General features: G+C 42.7%; 1 protein-coding gene across 1 annotated transcript; it reads left to right on the top strand.

Annotated features, from left to right (window-relative positions):
- Positions 1-26,225, top strand: RASGEF1B (RasGEF domain family member 1B). The gene is made up of 14 exons (XM_064416845.1): positions 1-163; positions 11,522-11,704; positions 13,160-13,282; positions 14,066-14,203; positions 16,784-16,999; positions 17,099-17,173; positions 18,444-18,539; positions 19,123-19,225; positions 19,924-20,003; positions 20,400-20,495; positions 21,911-22,006; positions 23,225-23,348; positions 23,989-24,061; positions 24,871-26,225. The coding sequence occupies exons 2-14, from the start codon at positions 11,528-11,530 to the stop codon at positions 24,893-24,895; spliced, it is 1,422 nt and encodes a 473-aa protein (XP_064272915.1). The 5' UTR covers positions 1-163; positions 11,522-11,527; the 3' UTR covers positions 24,896-26,225.
- Positions 26,226-27,064: the final 839 nt, after the last annotated feature.

The raw sequence follows: 27,064 nt of genomic DNA, 5'->3' as shown, positions 1-27,064 counted from the left end.
GGACGGGACGGGACGGGAGCGGCGCTTCCCGGCGCTCCGCCCGCCGCCGGCACAGTCCGTGGGGAGCCGAGCGGCGCTGTGCTGTGCTGTGCTGTGCTGTGGATGATGAGTGCGTGAGAGCCATAAAGCAGCGGCTGGGATCGGGAGCGCCTGCCACTTCCAGGTACAGTCCGTGTGTCTGCGGTGCGTCTTGTCGGTCCATCCATCCATCCATCCATCCATCCATCCATACATCCATCCATCCATTTCTGTCTTCTTTGCCAGCTCCGGCAGGACAGTTTCATTCCTCCGGGTGTTTAATCTCCTTCCTGGCTAGCCAGTTCTGTACGGACAGAGCTGCTTTTTGGGGGCTGTCAGCGTACCGGGGAAGGGAGAAATTTCAACCCAGGAGTGATGGTGCAGTGATTGGGTCCTTCTCCTTATCCCCTTCTCTCTAGGAAGATAAAACAGTATCCTACAACTGCACGATGTGGAGTTTTTTTTGGTTTGTTTTGTTTTTTTCCCCGTGGCTATAATCCTTGGAGAAGCTTTCCCTGCTTTTCTTTACACCCGGCAGTTCAACTGATTGCTGGTTTTCTTGGGTGGGAAGGGTGAAAAAAGCACTGATGTACCAGATTGTGTTTGTAGGGCTGAGTAAAACGGGGGTGTGGGCGGGATGTGTGTCTGTGTGTCTGTGTCTTTCTCTGGGCATCTGCTGGGTGTAAGTGCGATAAAACTTCAGGCTCCTGCGCAGTTCAGGGGTAAGAGTAAGGACTGTTAATAAATGACCCCAAATCAATGTTAAATGACCCCAAATCAGTGTTAAACGACCCAAAATCAGTGTTAAATGACCCAAGACCAGTGCGTCAGTCCAGACTGACTAAGGCAGCCCTAACAAGCAGTGCCTGCCCGTGTGTAAAGCTAAATAGAACACAGAGGGATGGGGAGCTCTTTCAGAGGAGTTCTCCGGAGCAGAGCGGAGGAGGGCTGACTCCTCTCAAAGGGCAAGAATGGGCTGAAAAATCAAAAGAGCCGGGAACAAAGAGGTGCTCTGTACCTCGGGCGGCTGTGTCTAAGCGAGGAATGTTGAGGGGGCTGCTTTCAGTGAGATTAGCGCCTTGGTGGGCTGAGATGTCATCTGTGCCATCTGTGGGAAACCGGGACTTGGGCAGGCAGGAATGGGTCTCCAGGCTCTCTCTTTATTTTCAAAGCTGAGAAGAGCTTTTTGAAGTACGGCTTCCTCAGGCTTATCTTACGGCTTCCAAATGAGATGCCTTGGAGAGAAGCTGTCAATCAGCTGGAAATCAATGCTAAATATACTCAAGACAAGTAGCTAACTGATGAGCTGTACTGGAGAGAACGAATAGCTGAGACCAGGCTCTGATTTTGGATAAGCAGTGGGGATATCACTCCTTTGAACAGCAGGACTGAAACAGGCCACTGTAGGATTTGTTAAATCTTTGTAAAAGGGGAAAGAAATTACTGATTTAGCAGGGGTTAAGCTCACAGCTGTGCCACGCACTGAGTAAAGGTTTGTTTGGTTTTGGGTTTTTTTTGTATGGTGTGCTGAATCCCTGTTGGTTTGCATTCTTTGTGGTTTCCTTCTGCTGAGGTTTTGGGGGACAGCTGTGTGTGTTGTTGCCTGTGCTCCGGTTGTGTGGGTTATCTACACAGTCCTCACCGTGCCTGCTGCTGGGCTGCGGGGTGAGCTGCTGTCACACTGTGACAGAGTGACAGGCACAGTTCAGCCCTGCAGCACGATCACCGGAGGAATATGAACTGGAGAAGCTGACAATATGGGGCTTTGCTTTTCTAACAGGGTGGTTATAAAGTGAGGTTTTCTTGGGGTGAAGACAGGAGGGAGCTGTGTGTGGATCATATTGCCATTCTGTGCTGTACATCACTTTAAGGGTCTATGGGACATATACTGGGGTTGTTTGGGATAGATTGCCTGCATTTCAGAGGAGGAGGCACAATCTGTGATTGCACGTACTTCAGCATATTTTCCAAATGTTAGTAAACACACAGGTGTACTCTGCAAGCACTGACAAGCGCCCTCTGCTTGGCATGGGTATGAGAGACTGAGCCACATCATCTCATAAACACTTTGATAGAAAATGAGCTTGTAAACAAAGCTTCCAGAGAGCATTTCGCAGCCACAGCAAGACAATGCATTAATTTACAAACAGGAGGCAAAGACTCCAGCTGAAAGCTAATTTCTCCTCTGTTCTAGCTGCTGTAAATCGCTACTGTGAGGAACCTGAATGAGTGGCATTTAGTATGGCTGTATTTTGAAATGGGAAATGTGCAGGATCATGACAACAATCCAGCTCACTCTCCCTAGGCGGCTCCAGAATAGCACAGAGTGACTCAGATCCATGCATTCTGACTATTTTGGGTTTGATTCATCAAAATGCATCTTCTCCCCAGAAGAAAATGTCCCCCAGGTCACCCCTCCCGTGGGGTCAGGAACTCTGCCTGCCTCTTGTCACACCTGAAAGTAGAGCCAGCAATGCCAGGTAACACACCTGCGGAGAGGAGCCTGGGAGCTGTGAGACTTGGGATTCATGAGCAGTAAGACAGAGGATAAATCAGCTTGAGTCAGACTGGGGAGTGGGGTATTCTCTGCGGTAATTGCTCTCATTGATACAAGGCCAGGTGCTTTCTGCGTGAATGTAGCGTGCTGAACTGACTGTACTTGTCCATCAGGACTGGAGCTGATCCTCCCTTAAACATCCTGCAGGGATTCAGACGCTGTTAGGCCACGTTTGTAATGATCTTTTCGCAGCCCAGCGTGGTGTACATTTGCTCAATATCATACCTGCTGGGTGGTGAGTTAATAGCTGTGATTGTTTCGGGGCAAGGGGCGCTTGCCCGTCGATCGCAAGGCCCGGGGCTCCGCCCTCAGTCGGGCCCGGGAGCTGCCGCTGCTCTCTGCACAGGCCGGGCTGCTGTGGCCCTGCCTAGACCGGGGAAAAAGGTCTTTCCAGTCATTTTGGCTGTAATGTGCTTCCCTTCGATTTCCCAAGGAGTCAGGCAAGCTGATTGCAGACAGCTGTTTTACAAGGCCTCTGTACCTCAGACCCGGCTCTGTTCTGTCACTGGCTGATGCCCAGCCTAGATGTAAATGGGTGAGAGGCAAATGTGGCTGGGGCAGATACAGAGCTGTGCTTCTTCTCTGAGCTGACAAAGTGCAGCCATCCATTTTTATCTTCAATCTAGACATTGGAAAGTGTATTTTTGTTGTTGTTGTGGTGGTAGTGGGTGTTTAACTGAAGTATTCCTATTGCAGAAAGTGTGAATTACTGCTTTCAACCGGCTGTATAATGAAGTGTCAGCAAACATTCTGTACTGTTCATGGAAACATAAGGACTCAGCGACAGGGGAAAAAAAGATCATATGAATTGTTTGCCCTAAAACCAGCAATTTTTCTGCATCATCTAAATGGCAGAGACATCTGGCAATGAGGTTTTAGGTAGAAACAGTTAAATGAAATTTAGTACTGTTATTTAACACTACAACACTACAAATTTGCTGTTGTAAATTATAACTTGGCTGCCTATTATGATTACAAAAGGGAAAGGTGTTTTCTTTTGAAGTGTACTGTAGGTAGCACCAAAAGGCCAAGCATGGGTGTCTGCACAGAGCAACAGTTTTGGGATTCAGAATGTATCTTGCTTTGATGAGGTTGAAGAAGGAACCATGTCAAGACAGCTTCATGCTTAAGGCTAGTACCATGCTCCTGGCAGTAATACAAGATACACCTTCTGTACACCTTTTGAAAAAAGATCTTAGTGCTTAATGAAAGGAAATAACCCCATACTTACCCCTCTTTGTACTGTCAAGCAGAGGAATGCAGTAATGAGAAACTGAGTGACTTGACTAAAGCCACGTGAGAAGCCTGTAGCAGAGTCAGAAGCAGATCCAAACTACCAGGTGCCAGGTCTAAGTGCTGAAATAATGCTATAATAATTCTATTTTCTGTGGATGAATATGTGAACAGCTCTTGATGAAGCCAGTTATCACTCTGAAATGGTCCAGAACCATTAGCTACTGCCCATAGGGAGATAGGGAAGGTGGATCTTCTGGCTTGGATCACCTTGGGTGGGTTAGGGTTACATCCCTGTCACATCCCAGGGTTCACATCCCTGTCACGTAGAATGGATCACACTCCCCAAGGTTAGTGAAAGTCTAATACCACAGTGATTCTCTTCTGGTGGTAGCGTAGGGAGAACTGCTCCCATCTCTGTTAAGAACATCAAATTTCAGTTTTGTCACTTTGAAGTATGCAGGGGGCACAAAGCACACTACAGAAATGATGCAGAGTGCAGAACTCCGTAGATACAGAACTACAGGACTCATGCCAGAGTTCTGATTCACTAGGGGGGGTAGCATAGCACAGGTGGCATCACAGGCCCCATCTGTCCACCCCACCCCACACCCCATTCCTGGACATCTCAGCCACCGTGAATCAGCTGCTGAATCACTCATTTTACAGTGTGATGTTTTGGAATAAAGCATCACTGCTGTTCACTTGCCTTCAAACTCCTGACCTCAGAGCTGCAGCAACCCATCAGCTGAGTGAGGAGCAGCATCCCAGCATCCCAGGAGCAGCATCCCAGCTGCCCCTCAGCAGTGTGGGAGCTAGGGTGGTGAACTCCTCCAGGCTGTGGAGCTCTGCATCTTGCTGGTGGATGGCAGCCCTGACAAACCAGTCTGCAGCTGGCTGAGTAGAGAGGTGGGATTTTAGTGTTTTAAGGCTGTAATATTTAAGAACAAATGGCAAAAGTGTTCTGTGCTTCTCTGGCTCCAATAAGGGGAATTCTTTTCTTCTAAAATCCCCACCCTGCTTCAGTAACGTAAAGAACTGGAAGGCTTTAGTAGCATTCTTGTTTTAAGTCCAGCTGTCTGCTCAGAAATTTTGGTAGAAAAGAGTAGCTATATGTGTTGTCTGTTTTTTAAGATAGGATGTGTTTCACTGAATCCTTTGGCTGGCACGAGACTCTTTTGCATCTTTTTTCTTTTCATTCATTCTGTAAATCCCTCAAGTTTTAAAGAGTCACTGTGTGGAGCATGCAGTAGACTGAACTTTCCTAGAGTCTCTTGTGCCTTCTGACATTTAATTACTGCTGTGCTAATTCATCATGTCACTTATATACTTATCCTTTTTATTCATGTTTTAAACTTCTCTTCTGAAACTGGGATTAGCAAAAAGATTCACAAGGTACAAAATCCTCACCCTTATGTGGGGAAAGCCTTACTTTGCATTTAAATGGTAAAAAAAAACAGTATCCAGATGAAGATATTACCCATAAATTAAAAATAACTTTAAAATGAACTTAACAAAAAGATTAATCAGTCAGTAATAGAGCATGCTTCATATCTTTTTAAATAATTGTGGTCTCTTCAGTTTTTTAACCTACAGACAAAAATCTCAGCAGCATTGTGGTCATGGTAAGAGACAAGTGCTTTAAGAAGTTATACGTTATAGGTGTGGTATCCTTTTAGTGTCATGTGTTTCAAGGCTGTTGCTTTTGTGTGTCCAGCAACACGGACAAATTGTATCATGTGTTTTGTTTGGGAGGAGCACATGTCCTGTCCTCACCCTGGGCTGAGTAATTTTCCTGCAGCTGGGATTTTTGCCGTGATGCAGTCTGCCTGCATGTGCTTCTCTGGCACTGCAGCAATGCTGTCACAGCCACTTTCAGCATCATTAGACTCTCTCTCTCTTCCTGAGAGAAGAGAGATGGGAAACGACAGAGGGGGAGCTCAGTTGTGGGGCTTAAGCAGGGGACGTGGATTTACAGCACATCAGCAACAAGGAGGAACTTGTTTGTTTCCTTCCCTTTTTCTATGCTTGCAGATTTGGAGAAATTCACGCCATTCTTAAATGTTCCTCACAATGTTTCTAGTGCTGCCAAATAAACCCACAAATGTATTCATACCCATCACACCTCTGCTGTTTAGTATCCAAGGACTTTAATTTCGAGTCATTCAGGATTCACTTAATTACTGTGCCAAAGTTCTCATACGTGAGTGATCAGTCAGCAGTGCTGCATCTGACCTTCCCAAATCATCAGCGGGGTCTATTTATAGACCCAAGAAAAATGCACATTCAGGAGGAAAATGCCTCCACTTGAAATTCAGTTCCTGTTTTATTCTTTGCTTACTAGCGTTTTTCATTTTCCTTTGCAGTTTATTGTTGCCTGGGTGATTTTTGGAAAACTTTACAAAATTGTTCATCCTCTGCTGTTTTAGTGAAAACCAAAGAGTACTTTAAGGTTCACTCAGGTTTCTTACATCTACCTCAGGTCTTTTCTTGCCCCATCAGCAACTGTGCAAGTTGTATTTTCTACTGTTATGACACTGTCCGGCATGGATAGTTTTGGTCTTCTTCCTTTGGGGTGGATTCCTTATGAGAGGTTCTTAATCTTCCTCTTGATTTCAGTCTGGAAAAAGCCAATACCACTCCCCTTTTCATCTCCTGTGTGAGTATGAAAAAATATTCTGTACTCTGCCTCTTAAAATATACACTTAATAAATAATTCTAGGAAGGGACTATAACTTAGGGTTGGTGCTGAAGTCACACTCTGAGAATTGTATGGCAGATTCATCACAAAGAGTGGAAGCAAGAAGGCTTGAGCTGGGACAGTTCTGCGATCCTAATTTCTGCAAGTAAGACACAAGAAACACCCATCTGGGAGTTTTTGAGGTTTCTTATCTTCTCAGTAGCTTGAGCTGTAAAAGTTCCCTTTACCTTTTAGTGCTAAAAAAAATCCAACAAGCTTTGTGAGCAGAAGCACACACACCAGGAAGAGCTGTGTGGAATGTGATGGGCGGCCTCTGTGTCAGGTGTGCTTTTGTTTTGGGCAGCCTGGGTGGATGCCCCAGCACTGCAGAAGGATTCCAGCTGCTCCAGCCAGCCAGTCGGCTTTATCAAGGGCCTGGCTCAGATACCTTTGTACAAACACACTCAGCATGGGGAACAAACAAGAAGAATCAGAGACATGCACATGCCTGCATGGGTGTGATATCACTGGCATCGGTGCTGGGGTGGCTCCTGTGGCTGGAGCATTGGAATGGAAGCTCTTAGCTTTTCATGGAAGACAGGTTAGGAAAGTCTGGAGGAATATGGGGCTATTGTACAGGAACTTAGGGATGAGGTTAAGAAAGCTAAGGGCCAGTAAGGGCTTCTGTGGGCGTGCTGCTAACAAAAGAAGGAGTAGGGATAATGAGGGCCCTCTCTGGAGCTTGGCTCCTGCAGGAAGTCAGTCTTTTGTTTTGCCATAGCTCAGTTTTATGATGGCATCCTTAATAACAATGGTGGATGGTAATCACCTTTTAAATGTGGTCAAGGGTTTCATAGGGAACAGCTCTGAGGGGATGTAATTGCATTTCTGAAGTTTGCATCTTTTAAGGGGAGGTGTGCCTTGGGACTCATACCAGTCCTCTGCCTGAGGGATACAGTGTGGGAGAAAGCTGTACCTAACAGAGGAGCTGAAAATGTTTGGCAGTGGCTTTAAAGGCACCTTTCATGGCTACTACTGAACTTTTCAGTGGGCGCTTCTATGAAGGACACCCTGTCCATATCATTGGGTTTGTTTTATGACTCTGATGTGTGGCCTGAGCTCTTCAATATAAATTAAAACAAACTGATGCAACCTTCCACTGTTTGTAGTAGAAAACAGATTTTTTTTTTTTTTAAACATAAAGGTTTGGAAAAGCACTTGGCAGCCTTGGAAGCAACATCTGATTCCTTTAGTTTTGCCAAACTGAAACTTGGCTCCTGCAAGAGATGGTGGGGGTTTGAGCACATTGTCTTTAGCTATCACTTGTTATTTACAGTGCTGTTACTGGGAAGGTTGAGGATTCTTTCTTGTCAGAGGCTACTTACAGCCAGAATATGGACTTTGATGCTCAAGGTCTCATGTTCTCCATAATGATACTAAATGCAGGAAAAAATGTTGTATTCCTCTTTCCACAGTGCAAAGTTTTCAACTTGTCTCTGTCACAGGAGAGCATCACTGGTAAAGCCAGGAAATTAATTCATTGCTCTTTCCTTCAAGTCAGATCTTAAAAAAAAAAAAAACAAACAAAAAAACAAAGCAAAAAACCCCAAAAAAACAACAAACCCACTGTTTTCATTCTTGGGGGAAAAAAAAAAGAGAGAGAAGAGATAAATGGGTTTCCATGTGATTGCTAGCCAAATGTTTCCAAAGCCCAGTTAAAAAGTTCCAGTTTTAAACTCCCAGAACATTTTTCATTGGAATAATATTTCTTGTCTTTTTTGTCTTTTTTCCCAATTCCTGCTCATCAGATCATACCCTGCTGTGCTTTGTCAACAATATTTTTAGGTTCCAAGATACCTATATGCCACAGATTTGTAGACCATTATGTGCTCTGTAATCAAATTTCAGTTCCACTCAAGTTATTCTGGAGGCAGGGTTCGGCTGAAGCTTTAGCTAAAGAAGCTTCTAATTAGAATTAAGCGTGCTGCTTTGTGTCTCCACCTCCAAATAAAATACAGCAGAGGAGTCAAAGTCAAGATAATAAAGGAGTCATGCCGGAATAGCACATGTGTTGTGTGAATCACCCCGTTGGCTATGCTATATTTATCTCTGTCACACTTTGCTATCAGCCCTTTTCATCGCATGGAGAGCGTGTCCTGTGTCCTGCTCACTTCCAAGTGAAACCCAGTTAAGACCACACACAGCATCACCACGACTTGGTGTCTCACTGAAGCAGGACTGAGCCCTCTCTGTCAAGCAGCTTCCAGAAATAGATGGCAAACAAGTGAGACAGTATGTACCCTCTGGGACAGGCTTTTGAGAATTTTATTTCATGGTTACAAATCAGTACATCTAATGATTTTTTTCTTTCCTGTTGATGAGGCTCTAGGAGACTGTGGCTTCAACCTGCCTGGTTTGTGTTGTGAGGATTGCATGGAATCAAAACTAATTGCTGGCTAGTCTGGCTAAATCCCCTGCAGACTCCAGTCTCACCCTGAATTAGGCTGGTTTGGTTAATATGAGATCTGGGTTGAAACAACTACTGGCCTTGGTTTTTACAAGTGCTGATATTGATGTCAAGTTGTTTTGCAGATGCAGATTAGCCTTTCTGACTTCCCTGTGGGGTATTACCTTGCAGCCACAGTGCTACAAATGTTTGGTGGGTTGCAGTATTTGCAGACTGTTCACTACCACTTGCATTTTGACTGAATAAACTGTGCTACAGTAGCTGAAAAAAATTCTGAATTTTGGTGCAAACAGGGCTTTTTTCATTGTCAGTGGGCCGAAGAATATTTTGGAGTTGGTTCAAGTTTGTGGCTTTATATGCACGGTATGAAAAACTAGGAAATGCTGTAGAAGGTTCCTGTCAGCTCCTCAGTAAAGTTTTGTTCCTTAAACTGGCTTAGCCTTGCAAAGAACCTGAAAGACCAGGAGTCTATGCATCAGGATGCTTTATTTCTGCACAGCATGGCCATGGTGGGGTTGCACCTCACCTTCCCACTAATTTGAACTCCCTTGTACCCAGTTAAGTTCAGTCCTGCACGTCACACTGTGGCATGTGTATTTACTTTATTCTTCTCCCAGTTCATTGGGCTGAATGGAATTGAAACGCTGGTTGAACAGCTGCATAGAATGTCTGATGTCACTCTCAGACACTGAGACTTTTCAGTCTTTCCCATTTTGATGCTGATATCTTTTGGCACCTCTCAAGGTGGAATTAGCACAGGTCTGTAGGCCTGGAGGCTTTCTCCACTGTCCTTCTCTGCCTTTGTTTTTGGCTTTCTTTTACTGTTTATTTACTGAACCACTCAGGCTTGTGCTGGTTTGAATGTCTCCATTGTCTGGACACACTGCCAGCAGCAGCAGCAAGTCTGTGTGGTGCTCCAGGTCCAAGCTAAGGAATCTAGCTAATAACTTAATAGCTTCTCATCTCCACCGAGCTCACTCTGAAAAGTGCTTTATTGTGGGCTGGGGAGCACACAGATGGCAGCACTCTATTTATCTCCAGGCTGTCACATCACTAGTTGTTCTCAAAACGGGGTGCCTTCACAGGCTGGTGTTCGCTGAGGTCTGTGGTTTTAAAGAGCCTTTTCCCGAATAGGATTTGATACAATGGAGAGAAAAGAAACAGCATCTGCTCTTACAATGATGGCTCAGAGGCATTAATGCTTTTCTCATGCACATGTCATCACATGAGCGCAGCAGCCTGTGGATATTGTCCTCTCAGTTTGATCTCCCTTGCCTTGAGGTTGTGGGGAGAGTTGGAAACAAAGTGCCATCCCCTTTTGCAGTTTATCTGTCTCTCCCTGAATGCCCATCAGCACCCAGCACCTGCTGCAGTAGAGTTAAAACCGGCATGTCTGGGGTTAAAACTGGGCACAAACTCAGCTTCCCATCAAGGCTATAAAACCTAAGTTAGTTAAACTGACAAGAACTGCTACTCCCAGAGAGCAGGGAAGGAGGGAGAAGGAAGGAGTTTATAACTCAACACTCTAGCAATCAGGGAGATTTTATCTTTTGGCCTTTTCAGATATTGCATTACCAGAAGAGCTCTTGAGTGGTCCTGGCCCCCTTGCTGCCCACCCACTGCTCTGAGTGACTAAACAGCCTGCAGCACTGACTGATCTTTTCCTTGGAAAGATATTTTGATTCCACAGGCAGTGAGATGCAGACTGATGAGTAATTGCTGTATTTTTCCTAAAGCTGGGAAACACAGGGCAGGATTTTTTCACATTTTCACAGAATTTGGGGAGAAGTTTTAACAAAACTCTGATCTCATCTTTTTATATCATTGGTGAACTTGGACAACAGGGGTAAGCAACTATGCCTAGGCAAGTTTTTCCAAATTTCTGTAGAGCCACTCAGAGAGTAGGTGGAGGCAGATGCACTGAAGCATCAGGCTTTAGCCTGGGTCACACCTGTCACAGTGTTATTGGGAAAACCAAGCACCAATTTACCGGGGTGGAGTTGGGAAATGGGAGGTTTGGGATTGCAGTTGCATGGCTGTCCTGTTGCATAAAGGAGACTGTCCTCTCACATAACCTTTTCAGGGCTTCACTTCAGTCTCTCTCCTTCTGCACTGGCACTGAGGGGTGTGTCATCCTGGGACAGCCTGAACCTGCTTCCTCTGCAGGATGCTGCTCTTACAGAGCTACTTGCAGGATTTGACCAAAGTGAACCTTATGCCACATCCCCAAAAGCATTATAGAAAGTCTGAGTTCCCAAAGCCTGTTAGGATTTTTGTACCTCCTTCTAACTCTTAGCCTGGACGTCTTATCTGTCATTTAATAAAGAAACAGCAAAATATTAAAGAAGCACCTGGCAATTGGGACAGGCAGTGGTGAAAGCCTGTGTTGGCCCTTTCCTGAGGAGTCTGCACAGGCTTGAAAACAGTACAATCTTCACTGTGTGCAAGTAACCCATGGCATGACACTGAGTTTTTTTCCTAGTGCTGTATTATCTCTGGAAGATAGAAACCCCTTACATTGTACCTTTCCTGAATTATCCCTTATCTCTTTTGTGTGTCTCCTCAGGGCAAGATGCCACAGACACCTCCCTTTGCAGCGATGTTTGACAGCAGCAGCTACAACAGGAACCTGTATCAGACTAAAGAAGACAACTGTGGAGGGCTCTACTACCACGACAACAATCTGCTGTCGGGGTCTCTGGAAGCTCTGATCCAGCACTTGGTACCCAATGTGGATTACTATCCCGATGTAAGTTAGCTGTGTGGCCAGGCCTGATGTGTCTCCTAAAGGGAAATGTGCAGCAGGAGCAGAATTTTTCACATCCACGGCTAAGGAAGGGGTTCAGGAGGCTGACCAGCAGTGTAACATATCCTTTACCTGAGTGCATCCTGCAATAGCTCACCCAACCTAGGAAGTCTAATGCTTTATTACTCCTGTTGTGAGGTGAGCAACCTGGTGACTCATTTATAAAGCACACACCTAGGCTGGCTTATTGCTTGATGGACTCTGTGTACCATTGACCCTCAAAAATGCTGCCAGGCAAGCTGAAGAGAAAGGCATGACCACCACTGTGACAGAATGAAAGTATTTATTGCAAAACCAAATTTTTTTTTTAATATATAGTTCTCATAGTTCATCTAAGGTCGATGTGTACTTGCAATAAGTAACCAAAATGTTGAACTAGTACCACACTATTTAGGATCAGCAGAGGCTGGATGTGACAACAGGAAGTTTTGTCATTTGAGAATTTTTGACCAAATTTTGATTCATCCAAGCATTGAGACATTTTCTGTAATTCTTAAAAAAGAAGATAAAAAAGAATGGTATCAAAAGGTGACATGAAAGGGCAGCTGGGGATAACTGGTGGATGATGAAACTGCAGCTCTACTTATCTACATGCTCTTGGTGAAGACATAACTCTGCTTATATTCAGCTTCTGTTACTGTCATAGATCTATACACATTTCCAAGACAGGATCTTTTTTAACTTGGGTCAGAATTAACAGCAGCACAGAACTGTACTTAAGCTAGTGCTTAATGCTTGGTGTAAACTTCAAATATGTAGCAATGTAGACACTGGTTGCTCAAACATGATGATTTATTCCAAGTTTATTGAGCCAGAACATTGTAGAGTCTTTGTAGAGTGAATGCCATAGATACTTAACTACTGGCAAAGTGGAAAGTGGGATGGATATTCTGAATATCCATCTCACAATGGGTTCAAATCATGATACCTGGAAAATCAAAGCAAAAAAGGAGCCTCTTCTTGTAACCTCAGAATCAGCTACTGATGTTTATTCTGTGAAATTAAGCTATGTAGTTCCTTCCACTTTCACCCAGGAGATAAAGGTTTACTGTAGAGCAGAAGAAGATGAGTTGAAATTTTATTCTGAGTAATTTCAGGTAATAAGCTTGCAATAAGGCTGTGTGCAATAGGAGAGCTAAACCACCTTTGCCCTGCCTTGTTTTGGTTTAATGTTGCATAACTTGGCTCGAGCACAAACTTATAATACTGGTTCTGGAGCAATGATAAGTGTTAAATTAAATGCTTACCTCTGTAGTAATTGTTTTTGGCACAGCCACATGTGGAGTTTTCTTCTGCAGATAGTACAGTACGAGGAGCAGATTTTTCAGCAAACCATTTCGAGAAAATGTAAAAAATGCTGGTAATTTATGCTTTTTTCTGTCTTCTTCTTGTCCACAGAGGACATACATCTTCACCTTCCTCCTCAGCTCCCGCCTCTTCCTGCACCCGTACGAGCTCATGGCCAAAGTCTGCCACCTGTGCACTGAGCAGCAGAGACTCAGGGAGCCTGGCCTGGACAAGGTAAGATCCCACACTCTGAGGGACTTCCCAGGTCCCTGCCCAAACCAAAATGCTCCTATTCAAGGGGGTCCTCAGTGGGATAGAACAGATTGAAAACCTGATGCAAGCAATTAGAATTTGACTCTATTCACTGAGATTTGTGGGGAATTTCCACACTGCTCTGTCATGCAGCCTGTCCTGCATGAGGGCTGCTGCTTCTGCTGCACTCTTTGTTTTACCAAGAGAATCTGTGAAACAGGGTCCTGAATAGACCAAAATCTGCCCTCTGAAAGTCCAAGGCAGAGGTTTTGTTGACCCCCCCTCCTTACTTTACCAAGAATCAAAAATCATTTTGTGGTCACTATGCCCAAGGCAGCCTCTGACCACCACATCTCCTCAGCAGCCCTTCTCTGTCTGTTTACAGGTTTCTCTCTATAAAGTGTAGGGCATGCATAGGTCGTGGCACAACGGAAATTTACCACTTTCTTTGTTGAGGGTTAGTCATAAGTTAACACTAATCAATGCCTTGCACTGAGGCACTCCTGATAATGAGGAGAGTCATTTCCACCCACCTGAAGCCTGATTTCCAGGTCAGCTAAGCCAATGAGAGTCTCTTCATTGGCTTCCATGGCCATTGGCTCTGGCCTATAATCCAATGCTGAATGAAGTTAAGATTAAAATTTACCTGACATTCTTACCCTTATGCTCCACAGTATCCTGCAGAGCAGAATTCTATTTCCTTTGAGCTAGGTATTTCCTGCATTGCTGTTACATGTAACATTCCTCACTACTTTTTCCAAATAGAACTGGACCCAGAAAATTGCACCAAAAATCCTACAGTTACTGACTGAGTGGACAGAGACTTTTCCTTATGATTTCCGAGATGAAAGAATGATGAGGAACTTAAAGGAGTTGGCACAAAGAATAGCCAGTGGGGATGAGGTAAGTTTGTGTGCGCACAAAGTTACTGGATAAAAAGGCATTCCTATTACTGCTTTGGTATTGCTGTTAAGAGCATGCTGTAGCTCTGGGTGCTTAGGAAAACTTATTACCAAGGTGCTAGTAGGCAAAAGGTTGTGTGTGGCACCTAAGCCTAGGATGAAACCACACAGCATAAGCAGATCTTCTCCAAAGCAAAGATCTTCTCTACCTCTAAGCCCATAACATAATCCCATTTTGTGCAGACAGGCACAGCTTGGTGGGTGTTAGTATTTCTCATTTTACTTGGAAGAAGCTAGCTAGGATGATAGCTGAGAAATCCCTATTAGTGTTGATAATTTCTTGAGTAAAGTGTGTTGGAATTGGGCCTTTGACCTGTAGGTCAATGGAAAAGTTATAGCAGGTTTGGGGAGAAATTTCCAAAAGAGAAGTGGACCAGGAAGAATTGCCTTGAGCTTAAAGTATCAACTCAGAGGAAGTCTGTCCAATTCCTTCCTGTGGATGGAGCACACAAGGAAATCACCTGACCTTTCTCAAAATCCCACTTTTGAGATGGAAGTTCCACATGGATATTATGAAATATTTTGATGCTTAACTGCTGCTTGTCTTTTAAGTCCCAAAATAAACTTGGCCAAAAGCCAAGGGTTATATTTACTTAGTGGAAGGGAATTAACAAGGTTTCAGTAAGTAAATCCTGTGTAGCTGGCATAACACCGCCATTGCAAAAGACACTGGAGTGACATTTGGAAGAACTATAAACACAAATAGCAATTGCTAAATGGCATTGTGTTTCCAGTGTTCCTCAGGGATCAGTGTTCCTTATATAAGCTTTTAAGTAATGGTGTGGATGAGGCAGCAAACAGCACATTAACAGGCGTGGAGGTAAGCTGGACTCAGAGGAGCTGAGAGTGCTGCCAAAGGCCTAGAAGGGCTTTGAGAGGCTGTATACAAGCATGGAAAAGAAGAAACCTTAACTGAAGTTGGAAGCTGAAATACACTTTGATGTTGTCAAAATGGGGAGGGACAGAAGAAGATGGGACAAGAGAGTGAGATGTGGTGTGGAATACAAACGAAAAAGAGACACAATTTGATGTGCAAGCTGAAGGTTGCAAGATAGCTCCAGGGAGCTTTGGACTGGGAGGAGGCAAGAGGTGTGCCCTCACTCCAGGGGTGCCAGGTTGCTTTGTTTCTAGATACTCTTCACAGCAAGGTAGGAATTTGAAGTTCAGTTCCAGGCAAAGTAGTTGCAATTGAGGACTCACACCCACTTGAAAAATACTCACTGGCACAAAGAAAAAGAGCTGCTTAGCCTGGAGGAAGCTGAGCTGATGGATGGAAGAATGAAATGAGAAGAGGGAAGGGTTGTCTGCAATGAAGTTTCTGGCACTACAGACAGTTTAAACAGTGAAATCGTCTATTGAAGGGAAAGGCAGATGTACAAAGCTGCTAGAAACTGTGCAAAGGGAGCAATCTTACTCAGAGAACTATAAATCCTTTCTAGCTGTAGCTTTGAGGTTTTTTTTGACTTTGATGTTTCCTTTAGAAAGACAAAGTTAAAGCAAGCACTGCAGTAAATTGACTTGTTTTATTGTGAACTGCTTGGAGCAGTAAATGGCAACTTCCTTGACCTTGCTTTTCTACAGATCACTTGGATTTTTGTGAGTCATTACCTTAAAGGACACAAAGGAAGTAGTTTCCGACTCTTGTTCACTACAGTTCTACTTATAGCTTCTTATTCCACTTCCTGAATTCCACTTCCAGTTCTTTTAAGAGCTGGTAGTAAGAGTCAAACCTCTCACCACAGTAACATATCTTTCCTTTAAAACAACATATTTGGAAAAATCTTTGGAGAAAAGGCCAAGATTCATCAGAATAAAGGAAATATTGCTGCCTTGGACTGATCATACTATAGTGTGCAAACAATAGTTTTTGGATGATCCCTTTTTAAGCCACTTAGTTTTTCATTTAATGGCTTTAGGATGATATGTGGAATCTGGAAGAGTAACCCCCTTGGCTACACAGATCTATCTACTTAAGAGTTGAGTTCTGCTCCTACTTTAAATTGTCTCTCCCGGTAACTTAAATCACTACATGGAAAGGCCTGCAAAGGCAAAAGAAGAGAGAAGTGGTTTTATTATCTTCTCCTTTTCCTCAGATTCACTGCAAGTTTGAGCTCTGTCTTTGGTGAAACTGGTCATGATTTGCTGCAGAGAGAAGCAGGCCCTTTGTCACTGAGTGGCCACGTTTTTGTTTTTCTTCTGTGGTCATAAGCAGTAGAAGATTGAGTATTTTTACTTCTTGTATTTCCTCCAGTGGTGGTTGGTGCTTTTCAGGGAGTGGATTGAACACATCTTTTCTTTGAGCTAACTGGGTTGATATTGACAGTGTGAGACAATCATTGCCTAAACCCTCAGCTGGATTCCTTTTGGTCTGATGAGATGCTAATATTACAGATTCACATAATAGAGCTTATCTTGACAACAAGTACAGATGTCAGCATCTATCTCTTGTGGAGTCATGCGGATTTGAATGCTGTCTTCTCACATTTTGGAGGTGCTTTCTGATTGTTTGATGTTGAAACAGATGTACCGGAAGAACGTGCAGCAGCTCCTGCAGAACCTGATTCGGAAGCTGGCCGCAGTTACCCAGTACGAGGAGGTGCTTGCCAAAATTGATGCCACCACATCCACAGATCGCCTCACGCTCCTGAAGACCAAGCCCCAGTCCATGCAGAGGGACATAATCACAGTCTGCAATGATCCCTATGTGTTGGCTCAGCAGCTGACGCACATAGAGCTCGTGAGTTGTTCCACTCCCCGGGATGACTTCATCCCTCCCCTCTTTTTGAAGTGCAGGTTAACAGGGGATATGACTTGGCTGCTTCTGTGCTTTATTTAGGAGAGACTCAATTATATTGGACCAGAAGAATTTATCCAGGCATTTGTGCAAAAGGACCCTTTGAATAATGACAAGGTAATGGGAGCAGATCTGGAGCAACTCTGTACCATCAGGTGCACTATGAGCTGGAAGTGAGGTCCAGCAATAAATGAGGACCAGTAGAAAACAAGCTTTAGTATTCCCATTAAACATTTTGTTAATGTTTTTTTTTTCTTTCTGGAATAGATAACTTAGCCAACAAACTGACTTAAATGAACACATTTCCTGGGTTTTCTGACTTAAGCAAAGGGAGAACTTAATCCTGTGAACGTTTTCCCCAGGCCATTTACGTGGCCTGCAGCTGGAAGAAGCTGAGTTTAACTTTGCCTTCTGCATTATTCATTTTCAACATCTGTTCTTCCTTTCTAGTAAACTGAACTCTTTGCAGCCAAGTGGCACATGGGGGAATTTGCAGGTAGAGCAAGTAGACATAACAAAAAGACCACAGAGGGCTCTAGATCTATGTGAGATGGAGGGCAAATATGCAGTGTTTTTAACCAGCAGTGATGGACTTGTCATCTCTTTGAGTGCTGTTTTCAAAATGACTTAATTTCTTATATTTTTCAAGATGACTTAACTTCTGTAAATAAACTGTGACAGAGTCAGTCCATTAAAACTTGAATTATCTTTAAACTGACTAACAGAATAGAATGATGCAAGTTTACAATTTGATGTTCAGTCAGATGGTCTCTGGAATTGTTTTTCCAGATAGAGATCACTGAAACTGCTGTCCACCCATTTTTAGGTAGCCCTGAGATGTAGTGTGGGAATGATTCCAAGGTGATACAGCATAGCACTGCTTAGGAAAGGGATAATCCCATCAAAATGGTAGAGCTGATCTCCCAAACTTAGGATGCAGTATGTCCATTTATCATCAACAGCCAAACATGTGCCTGACCTCTGTTTTCATGCTGCACTTGCAGAGAGCCTAATGTTTTATCTGCTCTATCAGAGAGACTGGAGTAAAGACTGAAACAGTGTGCACATTCAAGGGAGCTTTATGCAGATGTTTATCCCTGATTCTTTGCATAAGTCTGTCTTAGCTCCTTAAAGCATCCCAGTAGGACTTAAAGCATTCCACATGCCTGCTGGAGTGCTTTACTGGACCCACAGCTCAGAAGGAATTTACACATGCTTGAATAGTACCACTGCTGCTTTCCCTCTAAGGTTTTTTGTCACTTTGGGTAATTTGAGTTATTCCTAGTTACTTTACAGTGTTTGGGAATGGCAAGGCAGAAAGCCAAAAGATCTCCCAGGGAAAAGATTAAAATGGTGCTAAAAGTTGCTATTTTATTTCTGTCTGTAGAGCTGCTACGGAGATGGAAAGAAGACTCGGAATCTTGAAGCCTATGTGGAGTGGTTTAACAGGCTCAGTTACTTGGTTGCAACAGAAATCTGTATGGTGAGCAAGGGATTTTTGTGCTGGAAGGTTTTGTTTAGTTATCTAAAACTGTGAAGCCTTTTCGAGTTTGGTGCCTTTTGGACTTTTCATTGGCTTGGTTCTGTAAGTGTTGACATTTGGATGCAGTCAGAGCACGTCTGAAGAGGAAATAAGTTCAGTGTTTTTAGCATTATTGTGGTGCCTCAGCCTTGTTCGTGTGACAGTGATGATTTATTCTGCGTTAGCCCTTCTTGGTACGTGAGCATGTCTGGCCTGCTGTTCTCTCCTCTGGAAGGCCCTTGTGAATTGAGGCACATTCTCTCCTCTGGCTGACCCTCTACTCTGCTCTGCTGTTCTTCATATCCTTCTTCTTGGCAGAGCCTCTTTGCCTGTTGTCCTTGCTCTCTGCCTGCCCGGGATCTGGTTTGTCCTTGCTGTCCTGAATGCTTCTGAACACAATAGTGTAACTTCCTCTGCGTGTTAAGGATAGTGTGAAGCTGTGGTACATGTGGAAAAGACTTTTAACAGGGTTCTTTTTTCTTTGGGGATGTGTCCAAGTGCTGTTTTCCTGCTGATCATAACCCTACAAATGCATCTCTTGCAGCCTGTGAAGAAGAAGCACAGAGCAAGAGTGATAGAATATTTCATCGATGTGGCACGGGAATGTTTTAACATCGGCAACTTCAATTCCTTAATGGCTATTATTTGTAAGTATGTGTGCTGAGATGTTATTTTATCCCTTTTTAAATCTGGATAAAGGAAGCAGAGTGCTTCACACAGAAGTCTACTGCTGAGCTTGGTGAGCAGCATGAAGCTGCTCAACACTGTTGTGTGTAGTATAAAGTCGGCGTAAACCAAAGTTTTCTTTGCAACTCTTCAGAGACCTAAGTCCCCACTTTTTTAAATCAACTTCAGTGCTAAATTGGAATAGTAACTTTCCCTGTAATATGGAGAATTGAAATGTCTTCCATCATTTCTGTCACGTCCTAGTTGTTTAAAAATTCCACACCTCTTTATAGCTGGTAGGAAAATACTGGGAAGAATTTTTTTCATTTGAAATGTGAAAACTTTTTAGTTATGTGTAGTTTTCAATGAATTGTGTAAGAGATGGTGTTCAGAACACTCATTTGAGCTTTTCTCTTGGATATACATGTTTTGTCAAATCCACATTAAATAATGTCATAGCATTTTTTTAGAGCTTTCATTCTGTAAGAGATGAAGATTTTGTTTCCAAGGTTAGTTTGGAATTTGAAGGAAACAATGACTGATTTCTTGAGTAGCTCCATTGAAAATATGAAAAAGAACCAGTAATAGATTCTTTGCTTTATAAATACTTATTGGTCCAAGCTACCTGAAAGATTTTTTTCTTTTAAATATTACAACAATCTCTATCTCTTATGTCAAGCTGGCATGAATATGAGTCCTGTGTCTCGATTAAAGAAAACCTGGGCAAAAGTGAAGACAGCCAAATTTGATATTCTTGAGGTAAGTTTGGCTAATATTTGGACAGGAGGCTGTTAACACCATGTTACTTTTAACTGCTCAAAAATGTGAGTTTGGCTTCATTATGACATTTAATTTAGTATATTTATGCTTTTAGTGGATTTTGTCCAGCTGACTTTTGTCAAAGATCATGCAGGTGCAGCACTATATGAGTTTGTGATTTGTCCAAGAGAATATATTGGGTCCCTTGTTGTGCTGAATGGACATTTTAAAAAATAAGGTTTTCTGATCAAATGAACAGACAGAGCAATATCTCAGTCCTCTACAAAGCTGCATTTGTGGGGCTGTTTAGAAGACCTTTTCCTATTTAAGAGTTGCTCAGTTGAAAAAGGATTGTGTGTACCTCATTCATTATTTGCATCTTTTCATGCCTTGCAGCATCAGATGGACCCTTCCAGCAATTTTTACAATTACCGAACTGCTCTGCGTGGAGCCACTCAGAGGTCCCTGACAGCTCACAGCAGCAGAGAGAAGGTGTGTTTGCAAATGACTTGGCAGTGGGCAAAAAGGAAATGTGCCTTGTTAAGTTGCATGGTAAACCTTTATCATGGAATTCTCATTCTCAGCAACTCTATCCCTGCTGGGCTTATAAAAAGCTGCCAGATCAGTTTGGTGCTGGCTGAAAGTCCAAACATTAAATGATCACTTTGATTATTTATGTGAAATAAATACATTGCCTCAGCTCATTTCTGTTCGACAGACACCTCTATCTCACAAACCCATACCACAAACAGAAAGGCCAAGGACTGACATGAGGTTGCTAGTAATTTGTTCTTAAAGCTCCTGCTTGTGCTAAACTTCCAGTAATTCATGGCTTAAGGTGGAGAGGCTTTAAAACTTAGTCATAAAAGGTATTCTAAACCTCAAATCTAGGCAGAGTTATGGCATTCCCTTCCTGTGTATAGTCTTTAGGTGCAGAATCTCAGTGGTAGTTCTTGTGGAAAGAAATCAAATAGCTTCCCAGCTGCTCCCTACTTGGAAGCAGTTGCTCATCAACTCCTTATGATATTAGAAATTCATGCTGTGTTGAATAAACGTGATCTTGGAGTACATGGAATAAACTACCAGGCAGATGAAGCAAATCCACGTGCAGTCTGCTGATCTACACTGTTGTTATACATGGAATGTCTTTCTGAGTCCTAAGGATCTGTTCACATATCATTCAAAGCACCAGAAATGGAAGAGGCTTACTTCTTTTCAGAGAAAAGTCAATTTTAAGGCTTCAAAGAAAGAACTTAGAGATATTGAAATATGGTGCAGTGAAGTGTTCTATGTAAATAATAAGTGCTATTTGTTTTATCCCCAGTTGTAATAAGCTGTATGTGTAGCTGTGAAAACTTCCATAGGATGAAAATTAAAATAGAAACATTTTAAGTAAAGTTCTCCAGCATTCTCCAAAGAAAATACTTTGTTCACTTGGCAGGAAATGCTTCATTTTAAGCCAGTCAGTACCAAGGTTCCATGACTTGCATGAGCTCAGGGAATTGTAGCTCAAACCATTTGTGCTGCTACCCCAATATTCCCTGCTGTGCTTCAGTGTGCATCTCCCCTCGTTTACCAAGCAAGTCCTGTCAAGAGGGAAAGCTACACTATGAGACACCCTGCAGGAATTACATGTAAGAAGGCCTCTGATCATTTATCTTCTGGAATCTGCAAGAAAGAAAGAAAAAATGAGAACAAGAAAGACATGCCATAGAAATGGATGACTTTGTGGAGAGACTTGTATTTAAAATGTAGTGCATGCACAGTTTTTGTGTAAAGATGTAGAATCCTTAGTCCTTCTGTATTGTGCTTACCTTCTGTATCACCTGACTTCCTTTCATTTTTCTCTGTAGACTATTGTGTCTTGATTCAGGACTGGACTGATAACAATGCTGCTCTCTCCCTAGATCGTGATACCTTTCTTCAGCCTCTTGATCAAAGACATTTACTTCCTCAATGAGGGTTCTGCCAATCGCCTTCCCAATGGTCACGTCAATTTTGAGGTAAGTGGAGCACTGAGTTTTAATGCAGGGTCAGCCACTTTAACAGAAAACTGAAGCACAGATCACTGTCCAGTTTCCACTGGGTTCTGGGAGAGCAAACATAGACTGGAATTTGAGTATATCTGTTACTGCTCTATTGAAAAAGCAGTTTTATCGAAGATGGAGTGTTTATAGAAACTTTCAGTATTCCCAGTTTTTTTAGTGGGAGGAAAAAAGAACTTCCCCATGCTCAAATTCATCTCACCATTTCAATTCAGAAGTTTGTTATAGGTAATGACAGAATGTTCAGGTTAGTATTTTAGGGCTTTGTCTTTTAATTGCCCACGTGAAAAGCAAGTTCTTCCTTTATCAAGATATATAGGCAGCATTTTCATGTATGTAAGTCCCAGATTGTCTCTGAAGAAACATGTGATACTGCAGCAGCGAGGGAGTTTTGACTCTCTTGTCTTCCTGTAGTTTTTCTGCCTGATTTCATGCTTGTTATCTGACACAGGGTGAGTTACCCAGTGATTTGTTTCCTGGTACTTTCAGTTTCCAAGAAGCCTGGGTTATCCACACAAAAGTGCAGTAAATTTCAGTTGTAGTCATAGGCCTGAATTAGCCTAAAGGTTCTAAAACTAGGCTGTGCAATCTCCTGGAATACCCTTTTGCTCAAGGAATCCATGTGCACTTGTGGCATGTTAAACTTTAATTGAAAGAGCCTATCAAATAATGGAATCAGCACACTACATGGGGAGTGTTTGGTTTTGGCATACATTTTCAGCAAGAAAATAGAGCATTTCATATTTGCTAACTGACAGGAAACATCTGGATTTTGAAATGTCAGTATTAAGCATCTGATGTGAAAATCACTATGTATTTAACTGGAAAAGAAAAAGTGCGAGCATCAACAAAGTTAAAATTTGGGCATAAGGAGTGTTACCAGCTCCTTGAAAAAAAAATCAGTGCCCTTCATGATCTACTGTATTTGTATTCACAACAGCAATTTTAGCAAGGTGAGGAAGTGGGAAGTTACCATAGCTTGAAACAGGAACACAGAAGTTAGAAGCTGAGTTGTTGATCAATTCAGCTGAGATCATGCTCCATTCTATCTTAAAAGCCAAGGACAATCAAAAGCCTTGGTCTCCAAACCAAGATCTCTCCCTCTTTTTAAAAAAATATTCAGGGTAAGCAGTGCTGTTCAATATATAGAACCTCTTCTGCTTTGTATTCTGACAGAAATTTTGGGAATTGGCAAAACAAGTCAGTGAATTTATGACTTGGAAGCAAGTGGAGTGTCCTTTTGAAAGGGATTGGAAGATTCTGCAGTACTTGCTCTCTGTCCCAGTCTTCAGTGATGATGGTAAGGAGCTCTGGACTTCTGCGGGGATGGTGTCACTGGCTACTGCTTAAACCCTTTCTGTGTTAATTTGTGGCTTCCTCACAGTAAGGAAAGACTGTCCTGAGGACATCTCTGTCTAGCAAGTGAAAAATGTTCCTCCCTTACAAATGGCAGAGAATATAAGATTTTTCTTTTATGTGCATATAGTCTGTGAGGATCAATATTGGTTCTGAAATAGAATGAACTAATGTGATGTGAACCCTGTAAATGTCACATGAAATGTATTTATGTGGACTTTCAGGATACCTTGCACTAAAGGGTGCTGCTTAAGGAAGAAAATAGGGACTTCACTGGCTACTTACAAAGCATAATGTCCCTGGGCTTATTTTATTTTCTCCTGAGTGCTTTCTTCTCCTCATGCTTTTGAGTTTCCGCTGGTTGGTTTTTCCCCCCTCAGGGCAGTCTTTATTCTCATGCACAGTTTGTTAGCATTGTCTGGGTGCAATTATAAGCAATGCTATACTTCCTAATGGGATTCTGAAGCCCTAAACTGAGGGATGGATAATACATGCCTGCTTCATTTAACTCAGTCTGCTTTGCAGGGAGAGCAAATTTTAAAATGCCTGTAGGCCTGACATAATGTATTTGCTTCTGATTGCAGCACTTTACTTGGCTTCCTATGAAAGTGAAGGTCCTGAGAACCACATTGAAAAGGACAGATGGAAGACACTAAGGTTTGTGTCAGAGGTTACCCGGATCAATAAATAAATAGAATGGGATACAGAGCAAGCATCAAGCAGTTAAAACCAAATGGAGTGTTACATGTGTCAACAGATGGGGTACAGCATGGTTGTAAATCCCCCCCCACCCCAATCTTTTGGACTCTTGTAAAAAATAGAACAATCAGTCTTTATCTTAAACCCTCTTGGTCCTTCTTTCCCTTAGGAAATGGGAATTAGAATAAGTAATTTTGTATTTTAATTCCTTGTGTTACTCAGTGAAGGAAGAAAGTACTTTCTAAACTCCAAGAAATCCCCACTTCCTCACAAGTACTATACAGAGCACTCTGGATTCCACACAGATGTTTTCACAGCTTCTGCATCCCTTTCTGGACCAGCCTTTTAGACAGGGCTGAGGTTTGCCTAAAGATCACACTTCATTAATGAAACCAGTTAACAATTTAGAGTTCACGCTGGGTAAAAATATCCAGCAAAGTCATATTTTTAGCTTTTCTTCTACTGCTATTAGAATGCAGCCTCACCAGGTCTTTGATTTTACTAATTGTGGAGGGATACATGAGCCATTGAGGCAGGGGATGTAACAATTCCATCTGATTGATTCCACTCATTTTGAGGAGAAGACAGGAAGAGAGTTACTCACATCAGGGCACAGACATTCCACGTTACACAGGGTGACAAGATGAAAATCTGTAGTAACTAGAATCTCAGTTTCACAGCTTCCTTATGGTAGTCACTCTGTCTGAGAAGATTTACATCGTTCTGGTGCTTGCCTTTACCCATTTGCATTTCCCTCTGCCTTTCAGGTCAGCGCTTCTGGGCAGAGTGTAGAGCACACCACGTCTGCTGTTGCTGTGTTACATGGATTGCCAAGGGCCATGGCTTGGTTTATTTTTCTGTGCACTGAGTGGCACTCAGAATGATGAAAGATGTGCAGTCAGTTGCAGTATTGTGGCAGCAAAGATGAAAGAAGTTAATTCAAGAACAAACAGGCAGCTTCTCCCATCTGACAGATGAGATAAAATCACAGCCCACTCATCTGAGATTCAGGCTGAAGTATTGATTGAGAATCCTTTGAAGATCTCAGATGCTGCCTATGAATCATTTCACACCTGGATGGAATATTCTTTCCTTTCCTTCTGCTGCAGTTTGCTGCTACAAGGACTCTGCAGAGCTGCTAGAAGGACTCGCAGGAGGTTACAGAGGGGAAATGTTCACCATTCCTTTCAGTGAAACCCAAGTCTGCATTGAAGAGCTCTCATTCCTAATAAGCTGAATATATCCCAGAAGTTTGGGATTGCTAAGAAGGGAAAGGACTGGACACAAACATTGGCTGCTGTGGAGAATTTTTCCCTACCACTGTAATGGTGGCTGGGTTTTTTTGTCTTTTTCCAATGTGTTTTTGAGTTGGCTGCTGGCAGGCAAACTCATTATTATTTTAAGTTATTTAAAAAATATAAAGTAATAAAAATCAAGGCTGTGGTAGAAAATACACCTATAAAAAGATAGTCGCTATGTAGCTCTACAACTTCTAGGGAGGCTTTTTCTTTTATTCTCTTCTTTACAACTAACCACTACATGCTACAGACACACTTATTTTTACTGTGAGGTTTTCTTACTCTTGATTTTCCATACTTGACCTTCTTCTTATATTAGGTTGAACAAGCTGACTTATCTAGAATAGTCATTGAGATACTGGTATAAAGACTGTTGAAACATGAGAGTATGTTTTTATTAAGTAATTTTTATAACCGCTTTTTTTTGAAAGAGTAACTGTGGAGAACACAATCCACTTTGACTGAAACAGCAAGAAGCTGAAAAGAAAAAAAGAGGCTTCTTCTCCACTCCAGCTATGAACAAAACAGTCTTCCTGTGTGTTTGCTTTAGGGATTATGCTTATGACTGTGAAGTAGTTCACTGTGTTACACACCTAATATGTTTTTAGTAGCTCTGAATACTTAGTCCCTCTGTCCTAGGAGGAACCTGATTGAAAAAAAAATACAAAACTAAGCTGTAGCTGTAGATCACCCTGGATGCAAAAATCAATAAGCAAAGTACATACTTGGCAAAAAAAAAACCAACCCTATTTGCAATTATTCTGCTGCTGTTGTTAAAAAAAATGAAAAAAGTAAGAATAAATATATTTATTTGTTGCACTGCATCTCTTGAGTTTTCAGGTAAGGTGGTTTTTATGTTCTGTCTGTACCTTTTCAGGTGTATATTTTTATTTTGAATTCCATAGTAACATGTTGAGGTAGCCTTTGTTAATGGGGATACCATCCTTAACTACAGCCTGTTTGCTGAAACAAGGTACTGGAAGTTATATATTCCACAAGGAATTCCCTTCTCACCAGGGCCTCAAGCCCTGATGGAGAAGGTTTCCTCTCCTCCTTTCCCATTCCCTGTGTTGGGGTAAAGGAGGAACAAGAGGCCAACTCTTGGAAAGGAGAAAACTGCTTCTGCTGTGCACAGACTTGCCTCCCAGCTTTCATCAGGTGAGGTCTTTCCCATCCTCCCCTCTACATCCCTCCCCTGGTGTTAGAGGCTTCCTGAGGCTTATGTCTGGTGCATGAGAGGGGAATGCAAATCCCAAACCTCTGGCAAGCCAGAGCTGCTCCTTCAGCCATTATTTAACTCAGTGTTTGGTGTTAGAGCCCTGCCATGCTCTGTGCCCTCTGCTCCATCATTTGGTGCAGCCAAACCATGCTGGGCTTTAATTTTGAGCATCCCAAGCTTATGTCAGGCTGTTGAACCACTGATGTGGAAAGCACCATTCACACCTGTCCATAGCAAATGGGAGAGAAAAGGACTGATTCTTCCATGGTCGAGCAGCTCCCAAAGGAAACATCACAGACTCTCAGGAATGAGAAGTCACAAGAACTCATTAACTCTACAAGCTGAGTGTTCAGGCAGGACTGAAAATCCCAGCTCAGTGCTGACAGATGCTCAGTGCTTAATGAGGGCAGAGGAAACAACCATGTCTCCTGTACAAATGGTTCA

The sequence above is a fragment of the Passer domesticus genome, chromosome 4 (assembly GCF_036417665.1).
Source record: "Passer domesticus isolate bPasDom1 chromosome 4, bPasDom1.hap1, whole genome shotgun sequence".
NCBI classification, from domain to species: Eukaryota; Metazoa; Chordata; class Aves; order Passeriformes; family Passeridae; genus Passer; species Passer domesticus.
Note: the sequence above shows the minus strand (reverse complement) of the source record. Positions and strands in the feature narration are given on the sequence as shown.